Below are 26,610 nucleotides of genomic sequence, written 5' to 3'. Positions count from 1 at the left end.
TGGCACCTCAGAATAATGCACAGAACCGCACGCAATCCCCGTACCGGTTCTAAATTCCAAGTGTTTTGGGGTAAAACTGGTTCAAATCTCTAATATTTCTACGTTTACACTGACGCACTTCGTTCAGAGCCGTAATTGTACATATAGTACAAGGCCAAGGTGGGGGTATCCAAGCGGTGAGACACCGTTCTGTAAACATGCGAATTTGGCACCGCAGTACGATGTGAACTGCTGCTCAAGTGCAACACTTATTAAAATTCCACACGAATTGTGCATGTTGCTAACCGTCATCAGTCTAATTTAATGTCCACTGCAGGACAAAGACCTCTCCGAGCGATCTCCCATTACCCCTGACATGTGCTAGCTGATTCCAACTGGTGGCAGCAAATTCACTCATTTCATCGCACGCACCGCAGGCTTGCTGATTTTATGAACGGGTTTAGTTTGGTCAATAGCCTTTTCTCTTACGCCAAAATTTGTTCCTAAGTTAACTTAGCGAATTCCGCCCATAGTTTCTTTATATTTTCGTACACCCTATTCTTTAGAATTTGCTTCTCTCAGTTTGCTGTCCAACATGTGAGTTGTTTCACTTGAAGCGATGTAAGTGCCAAGCACTTATGCAGGTATTTATTTTATAAGGATGTTTATTGGACGGCACTTGAAGCAGCGCAAGGGCGACAGTCCAAAAAGCGCAGCACGGACTCTCAGCACGAGCGGCGCTCGAGAGCCGAAGAAAACGACCCACTAGAAGGTACTGGAGAAGGAGACCCACTTCAAGGCGCTGGAGCGGACGACCCGCTTCAGGGTTTCAACGCTTTGCTACAATTACCCCGGGTGTGAAAAGGGAGCCACCCGGCGACTTAACAGGTCGTCACCTTGAGTGGGTCATGATATATCTTGAGGCGCTCCACATTGAAGATATCGCGCCCTCGATGGCGCATGACTGAAGATAGTTCAACGGGTTTGATGAGGTAATTTACTGGGGACGTGCGTTCGACGACACGGTAGGGGCCTTCGTATTTGGGCAGTAGTTTCGAAGACAGTCCAGCTGCGGTGGTAGGGACTGAGAGCCAGACGAGCGCCCGAGGGAAAAACGTGGGCGCAGAAGGGGTGGTGTCACCGCGAATGCTCTTCTGCCGCTCTTGTTCATTTGTAGTAAAGGTCCGGTGAAGGTCGCGATATTCTTCAGCATGTCTGGCTGTGGCAGATATACGCGTATACTCAGACGCGTCTGGCTTGTATGAAAGGATCGTGTCGATCGTGTGCGACGGGTGGCCGCCGTACAATAAGAAGAATGGGCAGAAGCCAGTAGTACTCTGAGGGGCGGTATTGTAGGCGTAGGTGACGAAGGGCAGAATGGAATCCCAATTTGTGTTGTCGGCGGCGATGTACATTGAGAGCATGTCGCCGAGCGTGTGGTTAAATCGCTCTGTGAGACCGTTTGTCTGTGGGTGGTAAGCTGTAGTTTTGCGGTGAACGACGTGACACTCTTTGAAAATGGCTTCGACGACTTCCGACAAGAAGACACGGCCTCGATCGCTGAGTAGCTCCTAGGGTGGACCGTGACGCAGTTTGAATCGGTGGAGCAGGAAGGAGGCAACATTTCGTGCTGTAGCCGCTGGGAGGGCGGTAGTTTCGGCGTATCGCATGGGATGGTCAACAGCGACGATGGCCCAGCGGTTACCAGCCGACGTTAGAGGAAGAGGTCCGTATAAATCGATGCCAACGCGCCCAAACGGCCGGTTAGGACAAGGTAAAGGTTGTAGCCTTGCTGGCAAGAGGTTCGGCGAAGATTTCCGGCGCTCACAATCGAGGCAGGATCGAACAAATTTCTGCACGTACCGGTACATTCCCCGCCAAAAGTACTGTTGTTGAATTCGGTGGTAAGTTTTGTATACCCCAGAGTGTGCACACTGCGGATCAGAGTGAAATGATTCGCATATTTGAGAACGGAGACTGCGGGGTACAATCAGTAACCACTGGCGGCCGTCGGCGCTGTAATTGCGTCGGTGAAGTAGCTCTTCGCGAATGGTGAAATGGTGGGCTTCACGACGCAATGCGCGAGTGGGTGGTGTTGCCGACGGATCAGTGAGCAAGTCTCTCAGCGAGGCAATCCATCGGTCCTTGCGCTGCTCTGTAGTGATGGTGCGAAGGTCGATGGAAGAAACGGCCAGCTGAGTTCCTGAGCAGCGGGCGTTGTCGTCGGGTAAGGGGGAGTGCGAGAGCGCGTCGCCGTCGGCATGTTGGTGTCCGTTGCGGTAGAGCACGCCGATGTCGTAGTCCTGCAAACGTAGTGCCCAACGGGCGAGACGGCCTGAGGGATCCTTCAATGACGACAGCCAGCATAGTGCATGGTGGTCAGTAACGACATCGAGCGGGCGACGATACAAATATGGGCGAAACTTCGTAAGGGCCCAGATCATCGCCAGGCATTTATTTTCGGAGGCGGTGTAGTTGGCCTCGGCCTTAGTAAGCGTACGACTTGCATACGCCACGACATATTCAGGGAACCCTGGCTTGCCCTGCGCAAGGACAGCGCCAAGGCCAACACCGCTGGCGTCTGTGTGTACCTCTGTAAGGGCCGTAGAGCGTAGAGGCGTAGTATGGGCGGAGACGTCAACAAACGACGGAGCTTTGCGAACGCGTCCTCGCACACTGACGCCCACGAGTCGAGGGGCCCCTTACTGCCAAGGAGCTTCGTCAGGGGCGATATAATAGTGGCGAATTTTCGAATGAAACGTCGAAAGTAGGAACACAGTCCTACGAAACTGCACAGTTCTTTGGCGGACGTAAGTCTGGGGAACTCGGCTATGGCCCGAAGCTTGGCTGGATCTGGGAGAATTCCTTCCTTGGACACAACGTAGCCCAGTATTGTCAGCTACCGTGCTGCAAATCGGCACTTCTTTAGGTTCAACTCTAGGCGGGCGTTGCTCAAACGCGTCAAAATATGCCGGAGGCGTTGAAGATGCGTGGAGAAGTCCGGAGTGACAACGACGACGTCGTCGAGGTAGCACAAGCACGTGTGCCATTTCAGGTTGCGCAAGACGGTATCCATCATGCGCTCGAAGGTAGCGGGCGCATTACATAGTCCGAACGGCATGACGTTGAATTCGTACAAACCGTCGGGCGTGACGAAGGCTGTCTTCGGTCGAGCGTCCTCAGCGATAGGGACTTGCCAGTACCCTCAATGCAAATCGAGCGATGAAAACAATTCAGCTCCTTGGAGGCTGTCGATCGCGTCGTCTATTCGTGGCAGCGGATAGACGTCCTTGCGGGTTATCTTGTTGAGCCGTCGGTAGTCCACACAGCACCGTACGGAACCGTCCTTCTTCGCAACAAGAACGACCGGAGACGCCCAGGGACTGTTTGATGGTCGAATAACATGCCGTCGAAGCATGTCGTCCACTTGGTCGTTAATTACACGACGCTCGGCAGGAGATACGCGATATGGACGTTGCCGCAGCGGCGGTTGGGAGCCAGTGTCGATGCCCTGTGTGACAGTGAACGTGCGGCCCAGGGAAGTGTGCGTGACATCGAAAGATGGGCGAAATTCTTCCAACAGACACAGAAGCTGTGAACGATGGACCGGCGTAAGGTTTTCAGCGATGGAAGAGCCAAATACATCTTCGGGCGACAAATCAGACTTCGAAACAGCACTGAGCGTACATGAGCTGGGCCAGTGCGTGTCATCGGGTGCGTCCACAACTTGTGCGTCTTCGAGGGGTTCAACTCTACCGAGACATTCCCCTCGCAGCAATGTGACAGTATATAGGGATGGATTGCTAACAAAAATAGCGTTGTCACCGTGAGTGATTTGCACTGTCGCAAAGGGCACCAACAATCCTTTCTGAGTGCGAACGCGGTCAGACGGCGAAAGGAGTGCAATGGTGTCGCAGAGACCGTCGCAGTACACTGACACAGCCGCTGACGCGTTCGGAGGCACTTGGGTATCGTCTGTGACGAGTATCTTGTTCGAAAGCGATGGTCTGTATGCCGGCGTCATCTCTGAGAACGGCGCGAGTTCTATTTCGGCGGGTGTGCAATGAATGACGGCGTTGTGGCGAGAGAGAAAATCCCATCCCAGGATGATGTCATGCGAGCATGCAGGAATGATGATGAATTCGACGGCATACATGGCATCCCGATTGACGACGCGAGCTGTGCATACTGGTGTTGGGTGAATACTTTGGGCGCTAGGCCTACGAAGGGATAGCCCCGAAAGTTGCGTCGTCACTTTTCGTAGGAAACGGCTAAGTTTGGCGTCCATAACGGATACGGCGGCTCCAGTGTCTATAAGGGCAGATGCGCGAACACCGTCTACAAACACGTCTATTGCGTTCGATGGTCTCTGCTGAGGGCTTTCACAGTTCGATAGCGTCGAAGCCCTTGCCTCGTGGACTGCGACGACTACTTTTCCCGATCTAGTGCGACCTGACGTGGCCGCATCGGCGACAATGAGCGACGTCGTGGAGACGGTGAACGGCGAGAGAGCTGGGCGTAACGTCGGTGACACAGGCGGCGGTGGTTCCTAATTAGGGCGACTGGACTGGCTCATGACGGGTGATGCGACTCGAGGCGGCTGCACGCGATTCAAAAACGTGCAACGTGGCCGGCGTAACCGCACGCAAAGCATATGGGACGGTTGTCCGAAGTGCGCCAACGGTTTGCGGGAGAGGGTCCGACCCATGGCTCAGGACGCGATGGACGTAGCTGCTGCTGATATGGCGGCATGCTCGGCTGCAGATGGAGCCTAGTGACATCGGCGTACGTAGGCGGCACAACCACTTCGAGCGATGGAGGTCCAGCGACGGCTTCGGCGTAACTAAACGGGGCAGCCGCAGAGATTGCTGGGGCCGGCCTGGCGACAACTTGAGCGCAGCTAAGTGGCGCCGGTGACGGAGGGCGCTGGTGATATTCAGGCATGACTTCGGCGATTTCCTGTTCAATCACTCGGCGGAGGGGAGGCGGGAGTGCGGTTGATGGCTGTTCCAGAAGCTGTGGGTGAGGAAAGGGCAGCAGAGAGAGCTGGCGTGGAATTTATTCGCGCACAAATGTCTTCATTTCTGCCAGCAAGGTGGTGTGGACAGAAACGGTTGACAAGCCAGCGCGATCTACGTCCCGTGCTGGCGGCCGACGGGTCAACGACCGCTGCCGACGTAGGTTCTCATAACTCTGCCACAGCGTTATTATCTCTGCGACCGTGCGAGGATTTTTGGCGAGGAGCATGGTGAAGGCGTCGTCGTCGATGCCTTTCATGACATTTTTGATCTTATCCCACTCGGACATAGTAGCGTTGGTTTTCTTGCACAAGTCCAGAATGTCCTCTATGTAACTTGTGAAAGATTCCCCGGCCTGTTGAGCTCGTTCGCGCAAACGCTGTTCTGCTTGCAGCTTACGAACAGCAGGGCGGCCAAACACGTCGATAATGGCAGTCTTGAAAGCGGACCATGTCAGGAAATCGGATTCGTGGTTGTTGTTTCACAGACTTGCTACTCCCGCCAGGTAAAAGACCAAGTGGCTCAATTTTCCTACCTTGTCTCATTTGTTGGGTACACTCACGCGCTCGTAGATAGCGAGCCAGTCCTCCATGTCGGTGCCATCCGCGCCAGTGAAGATAGGGGGGTCGCGTTGACGAGGGACACCCGGACATGCGGGTGGTGCGGGAAGAGGCGTTTGCTGGGAGGCGTCTTGCGGCATGGCAGATGGTAGTGCACGCGATCGAAGCTCCAGGGGCATCGAGGGGGTTTCGAAGCGGTCTTGAGGGTACAACACTCTCCACCATTTTATAAGGATGTTTATTGAACAGCACTTGAAGCAGCGCAAGGGCGACAGTCCAAAAAGCGCAGCACGGACTCTCAGCACGAGCGGCGCTTGAGAGCCGAAGAAAACGACCCACTAGAAGGCGCTGGAGCGGACGACCCACTTCAAGGCGCTAGAGCGGACGACCCACTTCAGAGTTCCAACGCTTCGCTACAATTTATTTAGAAATATGTAGATTCGCTTGACTCCAAGCAGGAGTGGGCGCAAGAAAAAAGACCATCAGATAACACAGCAACAACGGCAATAAGAACCAAATACAGAAAATTAAGACATGAAACACTGCAATTGAAACAGTACAAGAACCCCTTCTTGCCAAATACAGAAAATGAGGACATTAAACACTTCAAATGAAACAGTATAAGAACACCTTCACCCACGCATTTTCTTCAAAATTATAATTAATACGTCAACACTGGGGCTATCGACAATGTATTTCGGCAATTTGTTCCAAGCGCTTATGGTTCTAGGAAAGAATGAATATTTAAAAATGTCGTTTTGAGCACTGTATTCCTTGATCAGTTTCCCATTATCAAAACGAGAGCTTGTGCGCAGAGTGTGGCTGGTAATGAAATTGTGATTGTTAATTTGTATTAAGTTGTTATATATTAAGTACAATTTTTTTAATTTCATTCGGCACGTCTCGCTTTAAGTGTATCAAGACCAAGATAATCAATCATTTCTGTCACACTATCAGTGCGTTTATATTTCTTGCACATGAATCGAGCCGCAGATCTTTGAACTTTTTCTAACTTGACAACGTTTTTTTCTGTCTATAAGGGTCCCATAGGCACGCAGCATACTCCAGACATGGCCATACCAACGCTTTATATGCTCCTAATTTCACTTTCATAGGGGCTTTTGAAAGTTTGCGTCGAATGAACCAGAGAGATTTGAAAGCCTTGGTGCTAATTGTATTAATATGAAGATCCCAACTCAGATTGTGTGTAATTGTAACTCCGAGATATTAAACCGCCGGTGATTCCTTAAGTACAATGCCATCTACAGAATAAGAATGTCGCAAAACGGTTTTGTTCTTGCATACACGGAGGGCTGAGCACTTATCAGCGTTTAAGAACTTGTTTCATTTCATGCACCAACATGAAACTTCAGCGAGGGCTTTCTGAAGTGTAATTTGATCAGCAACAGATTTAACAGTGGTGTAAAGAATGCAGTCATCTGCGAAAAGCTTTATCTCAACATTACAGTGTATAACATTCACAATATCATTAATATAAATGAGGAATAAAATCGGACCCACAACTGACCCTCGTGGCACCCCTGATGTTACTTGTACCGTTCCCGAGCAGTACCTGTCAACTTGGACATACTGATACCTGTTTTGTAGATAAGCCCTAATGAATTCGATAAGTCTGCTATTTATTCCAATGGGGTATAGTTTCTGTAATAATTTATTATGGGGCACTTTATCGAAAGCTTTTGCATAGTCCAAAAATAAAGCATCGATCTGTTCTTTGTTATTAATCGAGAGTGAAATATCATGGCATACACTAAGCAGCTGCGTAAAAGTCGGCAAACCACGCCGAAAACCATGCTGAGTATCTGATAACAGTCTGTTTTCTTCGAGAAATACGGTCAAGTGTCGGCAGATTATATGCTCTAATATTTTGCAGCTTGTTGAAGTCAAGGAAATTGGGCGATAATTGGATACGCACAAGCGATCAGCTTACGAATATAGGAATGATACGAGCACCTCTTCAGTCTGACGTAAGAGAACACTGCGCAAGGGAGGCCTTATAAATGAGGAACAAGTATTGCGATATCTACTGAATGTTATCAGGGCCATCAGCTTTTTTAGCATCAAGGTTAAGAAGCAAGTTAAAGATAGCCTCCTGACGGACAACATCCTGCATAGAAGAAGCGAACCCTTCAGGCTCTGTTACAAGATTAGTATCTTTCGTGGCATACACGGATTGAAAGTATCTGTTAAATTCATCAGCTACTGTTTTTGCTTCTGAAACTGGTGAGGCGTTAACCATTAATGAAATAGTACTGGATTTCTTGTCGCCTAAATACCTCCAAAATTTCCCTGGTGCTTCCTTGAGGAAATTGCCTAGAGTATTAGTGAAAAAAAAGTGTCCTTGGCTTTTTTAACCTCAATTTTCAGCACTGCGCTTAGTGTGTTGATAGTAGAATCCCGAGGCTTTTAAAAAAGCTTTCTTTTCATGTGGATTATCTGTGGGGTTCTGTTTCTTTTTCCTAATCTTGTCAGGAACGAACATGGCAATGTAATGAAGACAAACTTGTTTGAATTTACACCACAACACATTCACATTTTCATCAGCACTAAAACCGTCCAATTTCATTTATAACTAATCTAGGATGCTCTAATCATCTGCCCTGTTGAAATCTTTCACAACGATCACGGCTTTGCTTTTGTCAGAATACTTTTGAAAAGAAAAGGTGGCAAATACCAACTTGTGATCAGATAGCCCATTCATGACGTCAGCAGAGTCGCATATGATAGTGGAACTTACAAACAATAAATCAAGGGTATGCCTAGCGGTGGCAGTGATTCTGGTAGGGGCGGTAACGATCTGAGTTAGTCCACACGAAAATGCAAAGTTAATAAGAGTCTCGGAGTGCCTAACATTCATGTCCACCGTATTCATGGTTGCCCAATCGACATTAGGTAAGTTAAAATCCCCGGCCAAGACAAATCTTACGTTCTCACTCCGGAAACGCTGTACATAATCGTAGAGTTGCTCGAGGAATGCAAGATCTGCCGTCGGATGACGGTATACAACACGGATAACAATGGAATTGCCGTAAAAACAAATTTTACAAAAGATACTTTCATGCTTAGGAATATCCGGCAAAATTGTCACGTTTATGTTTTCCTTAATAACAATTGCGACTCCGCCCCCTCGAGATTGTCTGTCACATCTGAGTATTTTGTACGATGGAGGAATGATTTCGTTATCAAGCACTCCAGCGTGCAACCAGGTCTCCGTCAGCAACGTAACATGTGGGTCGAGGTCATAAAGTAGCGCTTCAAATTCAGCGATTTTATTCACGACACTTTGCACATTTAAAGAAAGTAACCGCAAACGACAAGTGTCATTTCCTTGTCACTTGGGTGCCCCGTTAGCGCTCTTTGTTTGCAGCGTTTGCGGCCCCGTTTGTCCAGTTTGTTGCCCCTTTTAGGCCATTCGCCGGGTGGTTATTGGATCATTCCGAAGCGCAGCCTGGTTTTCGTTATCTTGTGCTATGCCACCGTCTGAATCTGTACCAGGCTTCACAAGCTTGCGTCTTTCGTTCTTTGCCTCATCCCACACGTACGTCACCCGGTTGTAAACTAGCTTATCGTACTTCAGATACACTTTATCTTCCGGTGTACGGCTGTCTTTAACGGTCGGCCATAGCTTCTTTCTTATTGTCTGAATTCTGAGTGAATAATCCTCTGACAACAAATAGTCGGTGTTCTTTAGTTCCTTTGCATTTCTCAGAAGCTGCATTTTGTGGCGTATCAATAGTCCTTGATGATCTGCTTTTACAAATTTCTTGCTGTTTCTGTTTTCAGAGGCATACAATATCGCGCTCTGTTCATTTACTGCACAGGTCATTTCAATAAAGGGTCCTAAATTGGTTTTGTAGAAATAAAATATATTAACTTGTGCTATATTTTCGTTTTTTTTTTTCAAGTGCCTGAGTTCTTCCGGGGATTTGTGCAACGCTGATTCGGTAAGGGCTTACTAATTCTGCTTCAATTTCTGCATCGACGCGCAAATAGCTGTGCTTCGTCTTGAAGTGGTCCTGTAGAATATGATGACGTTTAGGTTTATTGGCGCGAGCGCCCCATATGGCCAAAGAGCGCCACCATGTAAAACATAAAGATTTCAATTGCCTCGTTTCATTAAATGGAGCCTGCAAAGTCGAACAAAGAAGAGAACATGCCGACAGAAGGCACGCCACTCAGATTCACTATTTCACGCCCCGGAAGGTCTTGCATAATGCAAAATTTCCTAATTTTTTAATACGTCTACGTTGAGCTCCCTGTTGAAGGGGGTACTAGCACTGCGAAGGACTGGACGAAAGCACAGACGACGTGCACGGCGCTCACTGGCAACCGCCTCGTCCTGTCCTTCGCGCTGTTTTTACCCCCTTCGTGTTGAGCCAACCAGCGTAGGTCAGTGCAATCGTGCATTTCCCTGTTGAGCGCCGTGCGCGGATTTCCTCAAGAAGCAATCACAACTCAACGGGGCCATAAAACCAGAATTTTCACAGCTATTTATCTATATTCAAGTTACCTCTCTGTGACACAATGCACAAATTTATCTGTCTAAACGATATGTACGCCAGGAAATATTTTTTCCCGCATCCCATAAGCAGTTTTTTTTATTGGTATTCTCGACATTACGATTTTTTTTTTTGGCCTCAAGAGTATTCGTTATCATAACCGCGGCAGCGTTTTACATAAGTAAGGTGACAGGCAGCGTCGATGTGACGTTTTCTTTAGGTAACCATACTAGTCCAAATTATCCGCTACTACTTGTGTCCATCGAGCGGGAAGCATTCTTTGCCCGTTGAGTCTTCCTAATTGAAAGGCTTGGCGCACATATTGACGTCGTAGTATTACGACAACCTGATTTTCTGATACGCAATTGTTCAATTTTGAAATAAGCATTGCTGTGGCACTTAAGCGTTTCAGCGTGAGCAATTTGCGGCATATTCTAACTCTTTTTTAATGCGAAAGCACTATATGCTCCATTGCGCGAAAATGCGGCGTCGTCAACGTCGCCACCGAGCGATGGCACCCAAACAAGCCGATGGCGCAAAGAATAAGAACACGTGAATCGTGCTCGGATTGGTGTCCAATTTCTGAGGGATGTTCATTTAAACAAACTAAAGCAACGACTTTGAAAAGAAAATTCGCTAAATTTCGGGATGAGAATCGAACCCGGATCACCGGGGTGCGAGACGAGCATGCTTCCGCGATGCCACGGCGGCTCGGCGGTTCTTGCTGACTATAAAACTGTGCCTAGCGCGAACACCATTGCACACGACGTCGCAGCCATCTGTCGCACTAAAGGTGTGGCCTAGTGCATGAGTCATTGAGCACGAGATGGCGCAGCCAATGGGGAGAAGGTGGCGCGACGTCACGAGTGTATAAAATGAGTATATCAAATAAAAAGCGTCAATGTCCAATTGAACGCCGCTCAGCGGTCCTGCAAGTTATGAACTGCTCACGGGCAAGGGAGCTCTTTGAGACCCTTGGCGAGTTTTTATTTATCGCGGACAAGGAACGTGCGGCAAAAGATTTTCAGCAATGGGACTTTAATGCGCTCGCATTCCCACACCTAAGCTGTCTTAAGTTATTCAGTAATTTCTTATTTGTGTTGTGGTTGTTGGTTTGCAACGATAAAAATATGATTGCACATTTCATATATTGTGTACATTTACGCACAGGAAGGTGTCGCTGGATTCGTTGCTCAGCTTACACAGGTAAGACGAATCATACGAGATTTTCTTCTTAATTTTGGCTTATTATGTATACTTATCTTTTACTGTGTAATGATAAAATAATCGAAAAATACTAGTCATATTTATCGCCTTAAGGCAACTCATTAACTGTTAGAGACGCGATAGCGGTGGACTTGAAATTAATTTAGACGTTCTGGGGCTATTACTCTTGTCACACGAGTATTTTCGTATTCCGACGCAATGAAAACGCGGTTGACGAGCATGCGGCCTTAATCAAACTTGTCATCATGCTAAGCCGCGCGACGCCGCGCAACGGAGCCACCACGGCGTGTAGCAGTAGGAGTAGTAATAATATTCATCATCAATCAATCGCTCAATCATTTATTTATCCTGCCCAGAAACAACCTTAAGGTCTGAGTGCTGGTACATGCTTACATAAAGAAACAAAAACAAGAAAGTGCAGGGGAATATAAGTACAGGAAAAAAAAACAGTGAATAGAATGAACAAGTTTGACAATAAGAGAGTACATACAATAAAGCGCAAGATAAATACAGAAGAAAAAGGACAATTGAGAAGCGCTCTTGAACAATTGTGAAACTACGACAGAACAACGCACAGCTCGGAAAAGAACCATGACAGTGAGTTATGAAGCGAATCAATAATAATAATAATAATAATAATCAATCATAAAATCAATCCATGGTTTATTTATCGTGCCCAGGAGCAACCATGAGGTCGAAGTGCTGGCGCACGTATACATAGCAAAGGAAATACAGCAGGGAAATATCAGTAAAAAAGAAACAATGAATAAAATATAACAATCTTGAAAAGAAAAGTGTACATACATGTCACCGTAGGCGAAAAAATGAATACATAATAAAAAGGAGGAGAAGGGAAGTTGAACAATATGTGAAACTAAGCGGCAACAACGCAAAATTCAGAACAGAATAATGACAGCGCGTTGTGAAAAATATCAAGGTCATGAAAATGGGCGATCTAAAAACTGCATTCTGTGGACGGTTGAGTGTTGATGGTGACAGGCAGCAACATGGAAAGGTCTGTGTTCTCTGGTGATCTTACGGGAAATACGAAACATGATACAACTGAGGAGTTCGGGGCACATGAGGATACCGTGAAGTAGTTTGAAAAGGAACAGAAGGTCAGCATGATTACCTCGGCAATGAAGTAAGGGCAATGACAATAACCCGACAGTGCTAGAGCAAGGTCCAGCATCCGTGCTAGCAAAGCGGTGATGATATATGCTTAGAAACTTTTTCTGGACCCGATCTATAATGTCACTGTTGGATCCAGACATGCCGTTCCAGACGACTGAAGCGTATTCGAGTTGAGGAACACAGATTGTCGTGTACAACTTCTGCAACGATCTAGGAGAATTGAATTCTCTCGATAGTCTGCAAATAGAGCCAAGAGTGCGCATACCCCGCATTGTAACGGGTTTAGTGTGAGCTGAAAAGTTTAACGTTGTATAAAACATTACACCGAGATAATTGATCTCACGGACCCTACACAATGGTACAGAATCTACCGAATAAGAAAAATAAATGCTTGCTGTTCTGCGGGTGGAAGTCATGACTTTGGTCTTAACAGAATTCAAGGTAAGGTTACTATCTGTGCACCATTCAGAAAAAGAAAGCTGGTCAGACTGCAGGATGCGATAGTCATCGACAGTGTGAATTGCCTTAAAAATCTTTGTCATCGGCATATAGAAGGAATGAAGAATGCCGAACGGAGAAAGAACGTCAGTAATAAACAGTAAAAGAAAAGAGTGGCCCCAATACTGATCCCTCAGGGACGCCGCTAGTTGTCACGTCAGAAGAAGACGTTTGGCGATTGACGTTAACATAACGTGATCTATGAATGAGATAACTCCGCAAGAGATTTACAACTGACGATTGAACACCAAAGTGTGTGAGCTTGATCAGACGCAGTGAGTGGCTGACCACATCAAAAGCTTTGCTGAGGTCACAGTAAATGCTGTCAACTTGCCCCCTTTGGAGTACCGGCGAGAAGATCTGGTTCATGAAACTTGTGAGATTTGTGATAGTGGAGCGTCCGGTGAGGAATCCGTGCTGATTCGGGATCAATGCGTTCTTCACAGTAATTGACAATATGTTGTGAAGAGCACGCTCAAAAATCTTAGACGTGGCGCAGAGAAGAGAATTGGGCGATAATTTGAGACATAGGTTTTACAGCCAGACTTAAATACAGGAAAAACACGAGCAGTTTTCTGCATGCGAGGGAAAGTGGAAGCATTCAGAGAGTTATTGAATATAGAGGTCAATACTGGGGCAAATATATTGCCGTAAGGTTTTAAAATTGCGGAGGGGATGCCATCAGGGCCGCAGGCTTCAAGCTCCTAAGGCATTCGCTGATCAGCTTTTCATCAAACAACACAGTAATAAGTGTAGGAGCCATCGTGTGCTGCTGACTGACGCCAGCGTTGAAAACCAAAGGTTTATATAAGGAAGAGAAATGCGCAGCAAAACAATCCGCGTCTGCTTGGACTTCTACTCCTCTAGAGTCGAACAGGCAAAAACACTCTCCGCGATTACTAGAGCGCCTTGCGGATATACTTCCAAAATTCCGCCGGCCGGTCGGAGGCGCTCTTCTCCAAGAATGCAATATATGAGTAGTGATACCGCTTATAGAGGCGTCTGCAGAGAGTTAGAAAAAATCGGAATTCCTCTCTCCACTTATTAGGAACAGGACTTCTCGATGTTCGGTGCACGCGATCTGTATTGTATAGGGTTGTTAAAAGTTAGAATCAGAACTACTTGGATATTTAGAGCGTTTGGTTCTTTAGCAGAGAATGTATTTGCACATACTGCTCAACACAAGCTCCGTAAGCTGATCTACTTGGTCATCAACCTTTGTTTCGTCTGTAATCAGCGACCAATCGGCGGTAGACAAGAAATCGTATAAACCAACATAATCACCAGGCTTGAAAGCAAAGCGAGAGGATTCATTTAGGCCACTGGAGGAGCCCTAGCCGCGTATGCAGGAGGATCAGCCGCATAAGACGAGACAGCTGGCGTTCTGATGGCAACTTATCTAGTGGAATTTCAAGAAGTGCCTAAAAAAACTCGAAGACACCCCCCAAGCCCTGGTGGGTTCGGCCGGCCTGGCAAGAACAACCAGGCTCTTGCTTCTCCTTGCGTTCTGATTGGGTGAGTAAAATCGGGAAGCTCCGTCGAAGTGGGAAAATTTCTGGGTCCGCAACATTCATATGGGGTTGGATTACCAGCGAAGCCGTTTAGGCTGCATACATGGGCTGCATAGATTATGAAAGCCTACATTTTTTTCATGCGGCGCTGAAGTAATAGCGAAATATTTGTTTCCGCTATTTCTGCTCTGAGAGGGCTTCCGCCGCTTTCGCCGCATTCTCCGGCCTGCTTTAGCCTCCTCGCCTTCAGTGTGAATGTGCCTTTAATGCGATTAGCATTCAAGCGCTGTTGCGACATACGGTATTGCCAAAAGCGAAGCACATCATGTATGAGCCATGCGCTGCAGCCAGGCTACGCTCTCGCTCTTCCCTCTGGCTATGCTACCCCATCAAGCGGCAATTTTATTTTGGACCTAGAGTCGTCAAGCCAGTAAAATGGCAAAGCTACAAATCCGCTACTACGATCACACAAAGATGAACGTTGCACAGCAAAGCAGCTCAAGAAATGCAAGGGGATAGGTTTCAGTTGGCTGAATGCCATAGCACAGCCGGCGTGCTGAACGCGCAAAGTTGACGTTGTCGGTTGAGGATCTGACCAAAGCCATGCCGCCGATAGAAGTAGGGATAAGGGACACTCAAACAGTGCGGAACGGGCCGAGTGCGCACGACTAGATCAGACGGAGCTTCATCTTTAACTACAAAAGACTCGCTAATATGGCGCATAGAGCTTCCTGGTGGGGCAACCTCAACATGCACGCGTGTGCACTGGCTTGGATTATATCTCAGTAGCCCTTCGGCTCGTTTAGCTTTTCAATGACAGGAGATACGACGGCACTCTTCATCAGCCGTTGACCACACCTCCTCTTTGGCATGGCTTCCGAGATTGCGCTGCATGCCTGGAGCAGCTTTGAAGCAATTTCTATCAATTGTAGCAGGGATGCAGCAGCTTTAGCGCAACGTAACAGCATTCCCACCTCTGGTATTATGAATGCTGAAAGTTTAGGTTGGCCTCGCCGCTTTTTCGCACACCTGTAAATTGGACACATCTCGAAGAAACTTGAGCCACCTTGCTTTACGAAAGTCATGGTACAGCAAAATCAAATAATACTGGTATTCCTACCTATGCCACTGAAAAACAGCACTCAAGATTACACTCGCGAGTGTTCATTGATTTGCCGACAATAAAATTTGCCTACCCCAGAAGCTTGCGTCTAAACTTGTCACTCATAGCCAAGATTCTCACATCTATGCAACAGCATTGAACAATATCTCCTCTCTAATGTTTCAGTGCACCTTCGCCGGCCTTGCCAACCTTGACATAGGATCTCAGACCTACTTGACAATTGAGTTCCTGAAGTTTCTTCTACGAGCGGAAACAGACGATTTTGGTAAGTCTTGGAAGCGCACTTTTCCATTGAACACAAGGTGAGGAGCAGTTATTTCCTATCACTGTTACTATTTCACAAATTTCACATGTAAGTTTCTTAAGCACACGTTTTTCCGCCACGATTTAGGATGCCCTTCTAAACAAACAAACAAAAAACATTCCGTATTTTTGAATGCCGAATTCCGCCAATTAGTTTATTTGTTGTTTGCACCATCGGACGTTCTTGTTCGAAATGTTTTCTTTGCACTTCTTGAATTATCGCCCGCGGTGGCCCTCCGGACACGGCGTTCTGCTGCTGGGCATGAAGTCGCGGGTTCGATTGCCAGCCTCGGCGACAACGATTCGATGATAGCTTAGTGCAAACACGCTCGTGATTTGCCTGGTATTTAGGCACACGTTAAAGAACCGCAGCTAGTCAAAATCTATCCGGGGACCTCCACGATGGCGTCCCGCATAATGCCCGTTAAATCCCAAAATTTAACTCATGCACAGAGCTACGCGTTATGAATATAAGGAAAATCAATCCTTTCTCTGCACAGGGGTGGTATATCCTTTCATAATCAACACATGCAAGACCCTCAGCACTGCAATCGCTTTCTTGACTGGAGGCACCGTGCGAATCAATTGCGCTGAGCTGGACTTCGACAGGATGGTCGTCTGTGGTGATCCCATCTTCATAAGCGTCCAGGCTACCACACCATTTGCAGAGGTGAAAGCATAACATTGGTCATTTTCGTTTATTCTAACGAGAACTTGATGCATCACGCATTGCTCTCTTTGAACCGATAAACACTTAACATGAAAGCTTATACATACGCAATCGTCCGCGGTCACAAATACTTCACGTTAGAAAAGAAGGTACCGAAACTATTTATGGAGCTATTAAGAGCAACTAATATGCTGAATATTATTGCGTTGGCATTCTGAAGTTGCAAGCGGCGTTGGCAGCCTGCAGACGTTCCTCATTCTGGCCGAGGTGATGAGGAACGTGACAACATGCCGGGGCTGATACCTGGGCCTGACGGGGTCAGGCCCAGGTATCAGCCCCGGCATGCTCTTCTGGGCATGTACAACAATACATGGCGTGAAGGAGTGGTTCCTGCTCCATAGAACTCCAGCCGCCTTGTGCCTCTGCTCAAACCAGCCAAATCACCCCTAGACATGGCCTCTTATCGTCCTGATGTTCTGGCCAGTTGCCTAGAAAAAGTGATGGAGAGGATGGTGCTGAAACGTCTGGAGTGATACTTAGAACATTACAAGATATACCCTGACGAGGTCTGGAGGTGTCCTTCGAAAAGTGCAAATCAATGAGACCGTACGTCGTCAGAATTATTGGACGCACCGCTTTCTAAGTGTGATAATAGATCGAGACCTCTCCTGGAATATTCATGTCTCCTACCTAAAAAATTATGCGTGGCTCTGCTATCGCAAACACCAGGTAGCAGTGGAGCTGGGGAAAGCCCAGTAAAGTAGTGGCAAACCACACACTTATCCTAACTTTTACTGGGCTTCCTCCATCTCCGCTGGTCTCTGGTGTTTGCGATAGTAAAGCCACGCCTAACTTTTTTGACATGCCAGTGCAGATTGAGAATGCTAAGATGTTCTCTTCTGTGACGCTTGGTTCGAGCTTCCCTACCTCTCGCTTGTCTTTCGGAAGCGACGAGTGTCCAGTTCTCTGGTCGAAACCTGCCGAGCCGCCGCCAGAGGCATCGGCTACAGTCACGGACACCGGGCGCGTTCGGCGCGAACGCGGGGAAACGCGGTCGGCGTCGGCAGCAGCTCTACGTGTTCCACTACCACCTGCCTCACTCCTCTCCACCTCGCATCCGCTATGCTGCGCGATGCCCTTTTTATACTCTGCTTTCACTTGCTCTCAGCTCCTCTCCCCGAGATCGGCGGAGCTGCGGACGACGGAACTCCACTCTCCCTCGCCACACGTTGTACAGCTGTTGCTTCCCTTTTCGTGTCACCTAGCATTCCTCCTCTTCACTTCCGATTTTCCGATCCACGCCGGACGCGGCTGGAGCTCAAGCTTAAACAGCTCCGCTGTTAAAAAGAAGTTAGCCATAATAACGCATGTCCTCAGATTTATCACGGGAAAGTAATGGGGTGTGTCTGTGAGGTCGATGCGCCAACTCTATAGCGCACTGTCCCTAAGTCTCCCCTATGCTATTACCTTTACTGGCTGGGACAAGTAGGACCAACTTCTGTGCCCTCCAGTCTGGGCAAGCTCAAGCTCAGCAAATATGTCTTAATATGTCTTAGCCAACCAAGGTGTGCATCCACGGCAGAAACAAAAGCTATCGCGCCTGAGCACTCCATCAATACGTACTCATGCATTAAATTCGACGCTTTAAGGGTGCACACCAGGCACTTCGCCAGACTTCCATCGCATCGTCTCGCCTCACTTCCTGCCGCTGGACTTCGTTCAGCAGGATTATCGCCGCCAACCATGAAACTTTACCGTCGCATTGCAGCACGACCACCTCTACCGCTGCGGTGCCTGCATCCACTTCAAGCCCTTCTTGTCATTCCCGGCATCAAAAAGAAAAATGAGATGTCATTATTTGCCCTCAAGCAAACCATACTTTCATTCCTACATATAAGAAGCACAGAGATCGCCTCCACGTTTAGAGGGACGGTTCTGCATCCTCCAAAATTTCAGCTGGAGCAGTGGTAATTACCGCGAAATGTATCATCATCCAATTCAAGATGACTCACATTACATCATCGACGGCTGCGGAACGCGCAGCTATCTGTGCTGTCCTGGAGTTTATTGGTCACGAATCATCACAGTAATGGTCCATCTCTTGTGACGCGAAGGCACCTATCCAATGTCTCCTGTCCCCTTTCAACCACGAACCTAACGTGCAATTAATCACAGGCGTGTAACTACTGCACCATCACGCAAACGACAAGGGGCCTATCACCATCTACCAGTGCATACCGGGTCACTGCAGAATTTCTGGAAATGAGAGTACGGATGACGCTGCCCTATCGGCCCACGACGGTGCCCATATTATATCAATACCACTGTACAGAACAGATGCAGCCACAAGGCTTCGATCCCTCGCACGCGAGCTTACACAGGCTCTGTGGAACACGAGTGCATTGGATCCACTTCTGCAACTCCGTCTTCCACCAGGGATACCACGAGCGGAAGCAACACTTCTGTGGCTCGGCGCGACAGCCTGTGGCTCGATGCGACATTCACGAACGCCTATTCCTTCCGCATTGGAATGGCCGACAGATCTGCTTGCGACAACTGTGGCTGCGAAGAGACGGTCAAGCACCTCATATGTGACAGTCCACGTTACAGTGTGGCAACAAAAGTGCTCGCGACCACGCTCGAACAATTGGACGATCGCCCCTTGACAGAGGAAAACGCTCTAGGACTCTGATCCAGACAGGTTTCAGCACTGGTCTTTTTATGTGTTTCATCTATCACCTTTTATTCCATTTACCCTTGGTGTACTTCTAGCTTACTTGGAGTATTGGGTACATGCCACTGGGTGTGTGCTGCTCTCCAATGAACCTCTTTGATGCCAACTTGGGTCTTTGGGTATGTCCGAGTAGGGGTGTGTCGCTCTTCAATGACTGGTATGCGCTAAAGGGAATGTTCCACCCTACAGTGACGAAAAAATCACATCATCTCACCCTACGGGCAACCATGGTGGGATGCGAAAGCATCGCGGGGGGTGCCCGTCGAGTTTCCGTTTCGTTTCACTTGGCAACACAACCCAATGAAAGTTAGAGTGAGAGAATCTATTGAGAAGAGAGGAGACGTTTGTACGCGGTTGTTGCGTCTTTGTTTAGAGATCGTACGTGATTCGTAGCGCCGGTGCGCGCGGTATCTTGAAGACGATGGCTTTGTGGTCGGTGAAGTGTAGCGTCAATGGGTCTTGCTGCAGAGGGTCGAGTTTAAAATTTGCGAAGACGAGGTCTATGCACGTTCCCCTGATGGTGGTGGGCTGCTTGTGATCTTGGGAAATGCTGACGTTTACTTTCGGCTTCCCGAGCCATCCTCTGCCCCGCGGCGGTGGCGCTGCCGCTGCAACTAGCGCCGACGTTGACGTTGTTCATGGCGTTTCGCACATCGTTGCACAGCGAGAGAATGACGGAAGCACAGCGAACGCGCGCTTTACACTGCGCCGCGACACTTGCGCCGCCTACCAGCCTACCCTTAGAGAGAGAGTGAGAGAGAGAGAGAGAGAGAGAGAGAGAGTTATATGCAATGATTCGCTGCGCCGCACCTGTGGCGGAGAGGGGGAGAGGGGAGGAGGAGTGCGCACACCTGCGTAGGAGAGGTTAATGAGGGAGAGTTGCGCATGCGCAGTATGCGTGCGGACGCCGCAGAACGGACACTGCCCCGAGCATAAGATGCTCTCGCATCTAAAAGATACCTCAAATTTCTCCGCTGCTGAGCGGAATCGAACCAACCTCGCAAGGGTTCCTCAAGGACAGCAACCCGATGTAATTGCAGGCTGCGCCACAAATGCATTGCGTACGTGCCGCTTTTAAAGCGAAAGCTTTACTAAGGGCGTCGAGCGGAGCTTTGCCGTCGTCAGCAATTGACCTTTATTTGACCGCAGCTGTGCCGTAGCCTTGGCAACGCATCACGTGACTCGCCGCGCGCCTGGCTAAGAGGAGCGCCGCGCTCGCTTTTATCCTGCTCCCGTGCTCGTCGTCTGCTTCCACAGCCGGTTGCGTTGCCCCTCTAATAATTCCAGCGTAGAATTTCCCTTCTCTTCTGCCGTTGAAATGGGTAGGCCTTGTTTACGGGGGTATGAGCCATTCCTGAAGGTGGTATGAGCCATTCATCAGCAACTGACGACGTGTCCTAACGCGTTTGAGCAACGCCGTCAATAACGCGCTCGGGAAAGGGCTCGTTGTCGACGTGCCTATTCTAGCATGAGGGCTTTCGAAGCCCTCACGCTATATCGAACGCTTAGCAGCATGAGAGCGACGCCGGGCCGTCTTCTCTGAGAGTTGCGCGGGAGCGGGAGGCTTTCAGCCGTCGTCGGCAAGAGGAGTCTGACCACCCTGCGCATATCGCCCGCGAACTGCTTCACCGGAGAGGGTCCGGAATGCCAAGCGCGCGAAGCTACCGTCGGAGACTAAGGAAGAGCGAGCCGTTCGCTTTGCATATCCAGCGTTAGCTGAGCTTGGCGCTGAGCCGTGCTCCCTCAAGGGCCGCAGAAGATAGCGCCAACCTTTCCCTTTCCCTCAAGAACCACTTATCTATCTATCTAGCTGAGCTAAGTCGCAGCAATTTTTTTAATGAACACGTTGCACGCCAACGCTTCGTCAGCTGCGTCATGAATGCATTGGGTAGATGCTGCTCTTCTATGAACGTCTCACAAACTTGGGTCACTGAGTTTGTTCCACTCAGTGTGCGGCAAGCGAGGGAACAATTCTCATCATTCTCAAGCACCAGCGCACCATGCTTCAAGTCTCGCCGTCCAGGCCACGTTGTAAGATATATTATCATCATCATCAGCCTATATTTACGTCCACTGCAGGACGAAGGCCTCTCCCTGTGATCTCCAATTACCCCTGTCTTGCGCTAGCTGATTCCAACTTGCGCCTGCAAAGTTCCTATCTTCATCATCCCACCTAGTTTTCTGCCGTCCTCGACTGCGCTTCCCTTCTCATGGTGTCCATTCTGTAATTCTAATGGTCTACCGGTTATCCATCCTACGCATTACATGGCCTGCCCAGCTCCAGTTTTCCCTCCTAATGTCAACTAGAATATTGGCTATCCCCGTTTGCTCTCTGATCCACACCACTCTTTTCCTGTCTCTAAACGCTAGGCCTAATATGTTTCCTTCCATCGCTCTTTGTGCGGTCCTTAACTTGTTCTCGAGCCTCTTTGTTAACCTCCAAGTTTCTGCCCCATATGTTAGCACCGGTAGAATGCAATGATTGTACACTTGTATTTTCAACGACAGCGGTAAGATGTATGCCTGTATATATCTTACACCGTGGTCCAGGCACGGACTTCTCGGCCACAAGATGTGACAGCGCGTCTAGAAAGAAGCGCGAAAAAGGATCCCGGTTCTCGCATGACGCATTTTTCAGCGTTCGCACGCATCGGTGCGCCATTCATTTCGGATGCAACTTCGAGCTTCGCGGCAGAGGTGCTGGATGGCGCCGAGTGTTCTTAGGAAAGTGCGAAAAAGAAGTCCCGCTGCCGTACATGCCCGATACATAGCTTGTATCGACGGTGGCAATAAGTTGTGTGGCTATATTTATTTAATGCGAAACGTTATACCGTCCACAGTCAACGTGAGATCGGATCTGCCGAATTGTTTTTTTTTTACTCATAATTTACGACGACAGGTGAAATTACTTCACGGAGTAGATCAGTGTCTGTACAATCGGTTATTGTCGGTAACTTAAGAGCAACACTGAAATAGACCAGCAATCTACTCAGAAACACTGCAGTGGTGTTTTTCTAATCTATTTACACTGCAGCTCTGCAGTAGATCTAAATAACTGCGCTGTCCACTCGGACGACCATGCTACCTGGTGGCAGTGAAATGTACCATATAAATTACTTGAATTAACCAAATGCTGCAGTAGTTCGCGGAAAAGCATTTATCGCGCCTGAAATTTGTTAGGCACTTCCTAAAGTAAACAGAAACACTGCATGTCGGGTACTTCTTGAAGCAGATCTTGTGCATGTTACCTTATCTGTGTTTGACCAACAGTATTTCATTTTTCTAGTGCTTGGGCAAGAACGGGCTCACGTGTGATAACCAAGATCCAGTTTACGTAAGTATCAATTTACGTAAGTGAGTACATAGTACGATACACTTGACCGACCCGCAGGAGTACTGGCGCATCTTTCGTTGTAATACGTTTTTGCGGGCTAGTAAGTTATCGTGGTAATTTTATATTTGAATGGGGTCTGCAGGATCTTCGTATCTACCGGGACACGACAAGAGAAAACTATTAAATTGTAATAGATTCCGAAGCCAAAACCTAGCTTTGGGAGGCCCCGTGTGGGGGGCTGAGGAGTAATCTTGGCTACCGAAGTATTTGTAACGTGCACATAAAACTTGGAATACACATATATATATATATATATATATATATATATATATACACACACACACACACAAAGGGAAGCATTGAAGAGTTGCATTACAGGCCATTAGCTTGCGTTCAGTTTTGTTCTAAATTTCCACAACCCTTGCCTTCACTCGACCAAGAGAAAAGGCTGGACCGGGATGCAACACTCCAATTGCTAGTAGATACAGCGTTCGACCGCTGGCGCCACGTTGTGCCGCTCGCGCGTACCGCACTTCTAGGTGGTTTCGTTCGCCGAGGGCGCTCGAACGCAATCATATGGTAAAGTCCCTAAAGAAAACTAGTTTTTTTTAGGGACTTTAATCATATGGCTCTCATGAATGCCACCCTTCGAAGCGTGGCTGTATGGCGGAGTGGTTACGGCGCTCGCCTCAGGATTATGCGTACGCCGGTTCGAATCCCGCCCTGCCTACGGTTTTTTTTTTTTTTTTCTTAATATCACGCTTTTTCTTTTTTTTCCTCTCTGTTTGCCAGTGCGGTCGGTTGAACCCCGGTGTGCCGGGCGACGACGCGAAGCGGCGGTCGTTGGGGTGTTGCGGAGCGCAGCGTAGCAACACCCCAAATAAAAAAAATGCTGCTCCAGTCAGGTAGACTGCTCCCTACCTGATAGTGAGATTATATTTGGATCATGAAAACAGTGATGCGTTTATAATACCACCGATCCCAACAGCAGGCTAGTCACCACCAGCCCAGCGTTTTCTCCGTCAACGCCTCCTCCGTTCCAACGGCGGCGGCTAGAAACATGGTACGCGCGAGCGGCGCATCGTGGCGCCAGCGGTCGAGCGCTGTATCTACTAGCAATTGGAAATACGCGACCGGGATATTCTGCAATAAATGACGTCCATCTCATCAATCATGTAATAGAGAAATCTGCGGAATAGAATCAACCTCTTCATATGGCTTTCATGGAAAATGAAGAGGCATTTTGTTCAGTATAAACACCAGGCAGTCATGGAGGCATTGCGTAATCAATGTATATGAAAAGCATACGTAAATATGTTGGAAAATTTCAACAAAGACATCACAGCGACCTTGCTTCTCGACAAGAAAAGAAGAAAATAATCTATCATGAAAGTGGTAAAGTAAGCAAACACAATCTCCCTTATGTTATTGACTGCAGGGTCAGAAAAAGTATGCAAGCTATTATACTGCGAAGGCTTATGACTGGGACGGTATTTCGGCAAGAGATTGAGGACCTTAACCGAGGAAAGTGTCGGAGTATAAAGTTAAATGTTATGCAGAATACAAAGGATATATTCAAAAGGCGGGCAAGGGAACCATAATTCATCATCGCCAGTCAGCCTCTCGCGAGTGTACAGAGTACGCTTATTTAGGTCACTGAATCACAGGGTACCCTGATAATGAGAATCAAACATACATAAAAATTAAAATAGGTTATATTGCATACGGCAGGCATTACCATAACCTGACTGGAAGTTTAGCACTGTCGTTGAAAAGAAAAGTGCGCTATAATTATATTCTACCGGTGATAACATATCGGGCAGAAATTAGGAGGTTAACAAAGAAACTCGAGAAGAAGTTAAGGACCGCGCAAAGAGCGATGGAACTAAATTCGTTAAGCGTAACGTGAGGAAAGAGGAAGAGGGCGGTGTTGGTCAGAGAGCAAAGAGGGGATAGCCGATATTCTATTGGACATTAAAAGAACGAAATGGAGCTGGGCAGGACATGTAGTGCTAAGGGCCGTTAACCTGCGGCCCATTAAAGTTACAGAATGAGTGCCGGGGGGGGGGGGGGGGGAGCGCAGTCGAGGACGGCGGAAAATTAAAGGAGGTGTGAAATTAGGAAATCTGCAGGCGGAAGTTGGAATCAGCGCAAGACAGGGTTAATTCGAGGTCGCTGTCAGAGGACTTCGTGCAGCGGACATATGAAGCGGCAGATTATGTATACAGATGAAAGGCGAACGTAGAAGCATGTAGCCGCATTTCGCTGCAATAAAGGAATGATACGCCTAAGGACGTATATCTGTCGCCATGAGGGTGTTTAGACGTGTTTGTCGTTTCATTCTCGCAATTCCGTACGAAACAACGCCGCAGACCAGCATATCTGTAGCGGTAGTATAGGTGGCTATACGCATAAGGCCGATTCGTCATACATGTGATGTTTCCACGGATCGAGCGCTGGCGTTGAAGGCGTCTGCTATTGCGCTCATGCCGCAGACGCAGGGAAAGAGGACCACGAGAGAAAAGGAGGGCTGTCCTTGCCCAGAGCCTCAACCCCAGCATCTGCACACTCATACGCCTCAAAGCACTCGCATGACAGCACGTGCGCTTAGAAGTCCGGATACAGCTAAAACCCACATAAAGGCGGCGAAAGATCCGAAGAAAGTCATTCCATTTAAAAATGATTGTACCCTGTCGGGTTCTAGCTCGTCATATGTCGATCGCTCTCCATTAACACTCCCGCGTAGCACATTAACGCTAAGCGGGAATGTTAACGGCACGGTGATAGACCCGTGCCACAGGAGCAAAGTTAAGTGCACTTGGAGGAGGAGGAGCAAAACATTTATTTGACGGAATAAATGTGGTTTGTGGTGTGGGGCCCACTTGGTTCATGGGAACCATTCAAGCGGAGGTGGCTGCCCTCAGTCCAGGGCGCCACAGGAAGTTGCCGCTCTGCGCGCCATGTCGATCAAATCGAGTTGATCGTCAAGGCTGTCGCTGGCCAGCAGCTCCTCCCACCGCTCCACACTCGCTTTGTCTATAGGGGGCAGTCCGGGGATGGCCCGGCATGTCCAGGTGGTGTGTAAAAGCGTTGGCTTCTCAGAGCACCATGGACAACGCGCGGAGTATGCCGTTGGGTGCATTTTGTTAAGAATGTGTAAGTTGGGGTACGTGCCAGTCTGGATTAAGCGCCAGCTGACAGCCTCCTCCTTTGTTAGTTTTTTATGGGGAGGGGAGTATATCCGCCTGAGTCCCTTGTAGTAATTCAAAATGGCCGCACAGTCGCAGGGTACCGGGGTAGGCTCCTCCGGGGCAGGATCAAGGAGTGCTCCGTCTGTTGTGTATCCTCTAGCCACCCAGTCTGCCTCCCGGTTCCCTTCCAGTCCCATGTGACCCGGCGTCCATATTATGCGATGGCGGATAGGGGGATTTCGTGTATCTAAGGGGTCGGTAGGATCTGGAGTGCCGAGGAGATTACTCATTGCTGTTCGGCCGACTCTCCCATACAGGAAATTTCGGCGGGCCGCCTGGGAATCCGTAAGGGTGTTCAGCGACCGTCTCTGGTTGTTGCCGTAGGCAATGGCTAATGCGAGGGCTGTTTCTTCAGCCTCCGTGATGGAGGTGCAGTGAATGGATGCACTGCTGATTTCGCGCAGATGAAGGTCGACCACTGTGGCTACAGCCCTATTGCGATTTCCATACTGCGCTGGATCTACATATGTTGTGTTGATCCTATTCGAGTAGTCTTTACGAAGAGCTTCAACTCGAGCCTCCCGTCGCCCATGATGAAGTTGCGGGTCCATATTACGGGGTATGGGGGCTACTTTGTAATTTGCCCGGACGTTGGGTGGAATACATTGTTGTTCACCGATGTATCGAAGGGGGCCCACATGCCCAAGGCATCGCAGCAGGTCCCTCCCGGTGGTAGTCTGTGTGAGTCGGGAGAGTTGAGGGGCTACTTGTGCTTCCCGCAACTCTTCAAACGTGTTATGGACGCCAA

At 48.5% G+C, this 26,610-nt stretch overlaps 1 protein-coding gene across 1 annotated transcript in view; it reads left to right on the top strand.

Moving 5' to 3' along the window:
• Positions 1-26,610, top strand: part of LOC119452515 (uncharacterized) — a 56,117-nt gene that overhangs the window by 17,743 nt on the left and 11,764 nt on the right. Inside the window, exons 3-7 of the mRNA XM_037714615.2 lie at positions 9,484-9,522; positions 11,248-11,283; positions 15,736-15,835; positions 16,374-16,543; positions 22,564-22,611. Of these exons, the coding sequence (XP_037570543.2) occupies positions 9,484-9,522; positions 11,248-11,283; positions 15,736-15,835; positions 16,374-16,543; positions 22,564-22,611 (393 nt within the window). The remainder of the gene's footprint in view (positions 1-9,483; positions 9,523-11,247; positions 11,284-15,735; positions 15,836-16,373; positions 16,544-22,563; positions 22,612-26,610) is intronic.

Source organism: Dermacentor silvarum, chromosome 5 (assembly GCF_013339745.2).
Source record: "Dermacentor silvarum isolate Dsil-2018 chromosome 5, BIME_Dsil_1.4, whole genome shotgun sequence".
Taxonomy (NCBI): Eukaryota; Metazoa; Arthropoda; class Arachnida; order Ixodida; family Ixodidae; genus Dermacentor; species Dermacentor silvarum.
Note: the sequence above shows the minus strand (reverse complement) of the source record. Positions and strands in the feature narration are given on the sequence as shown.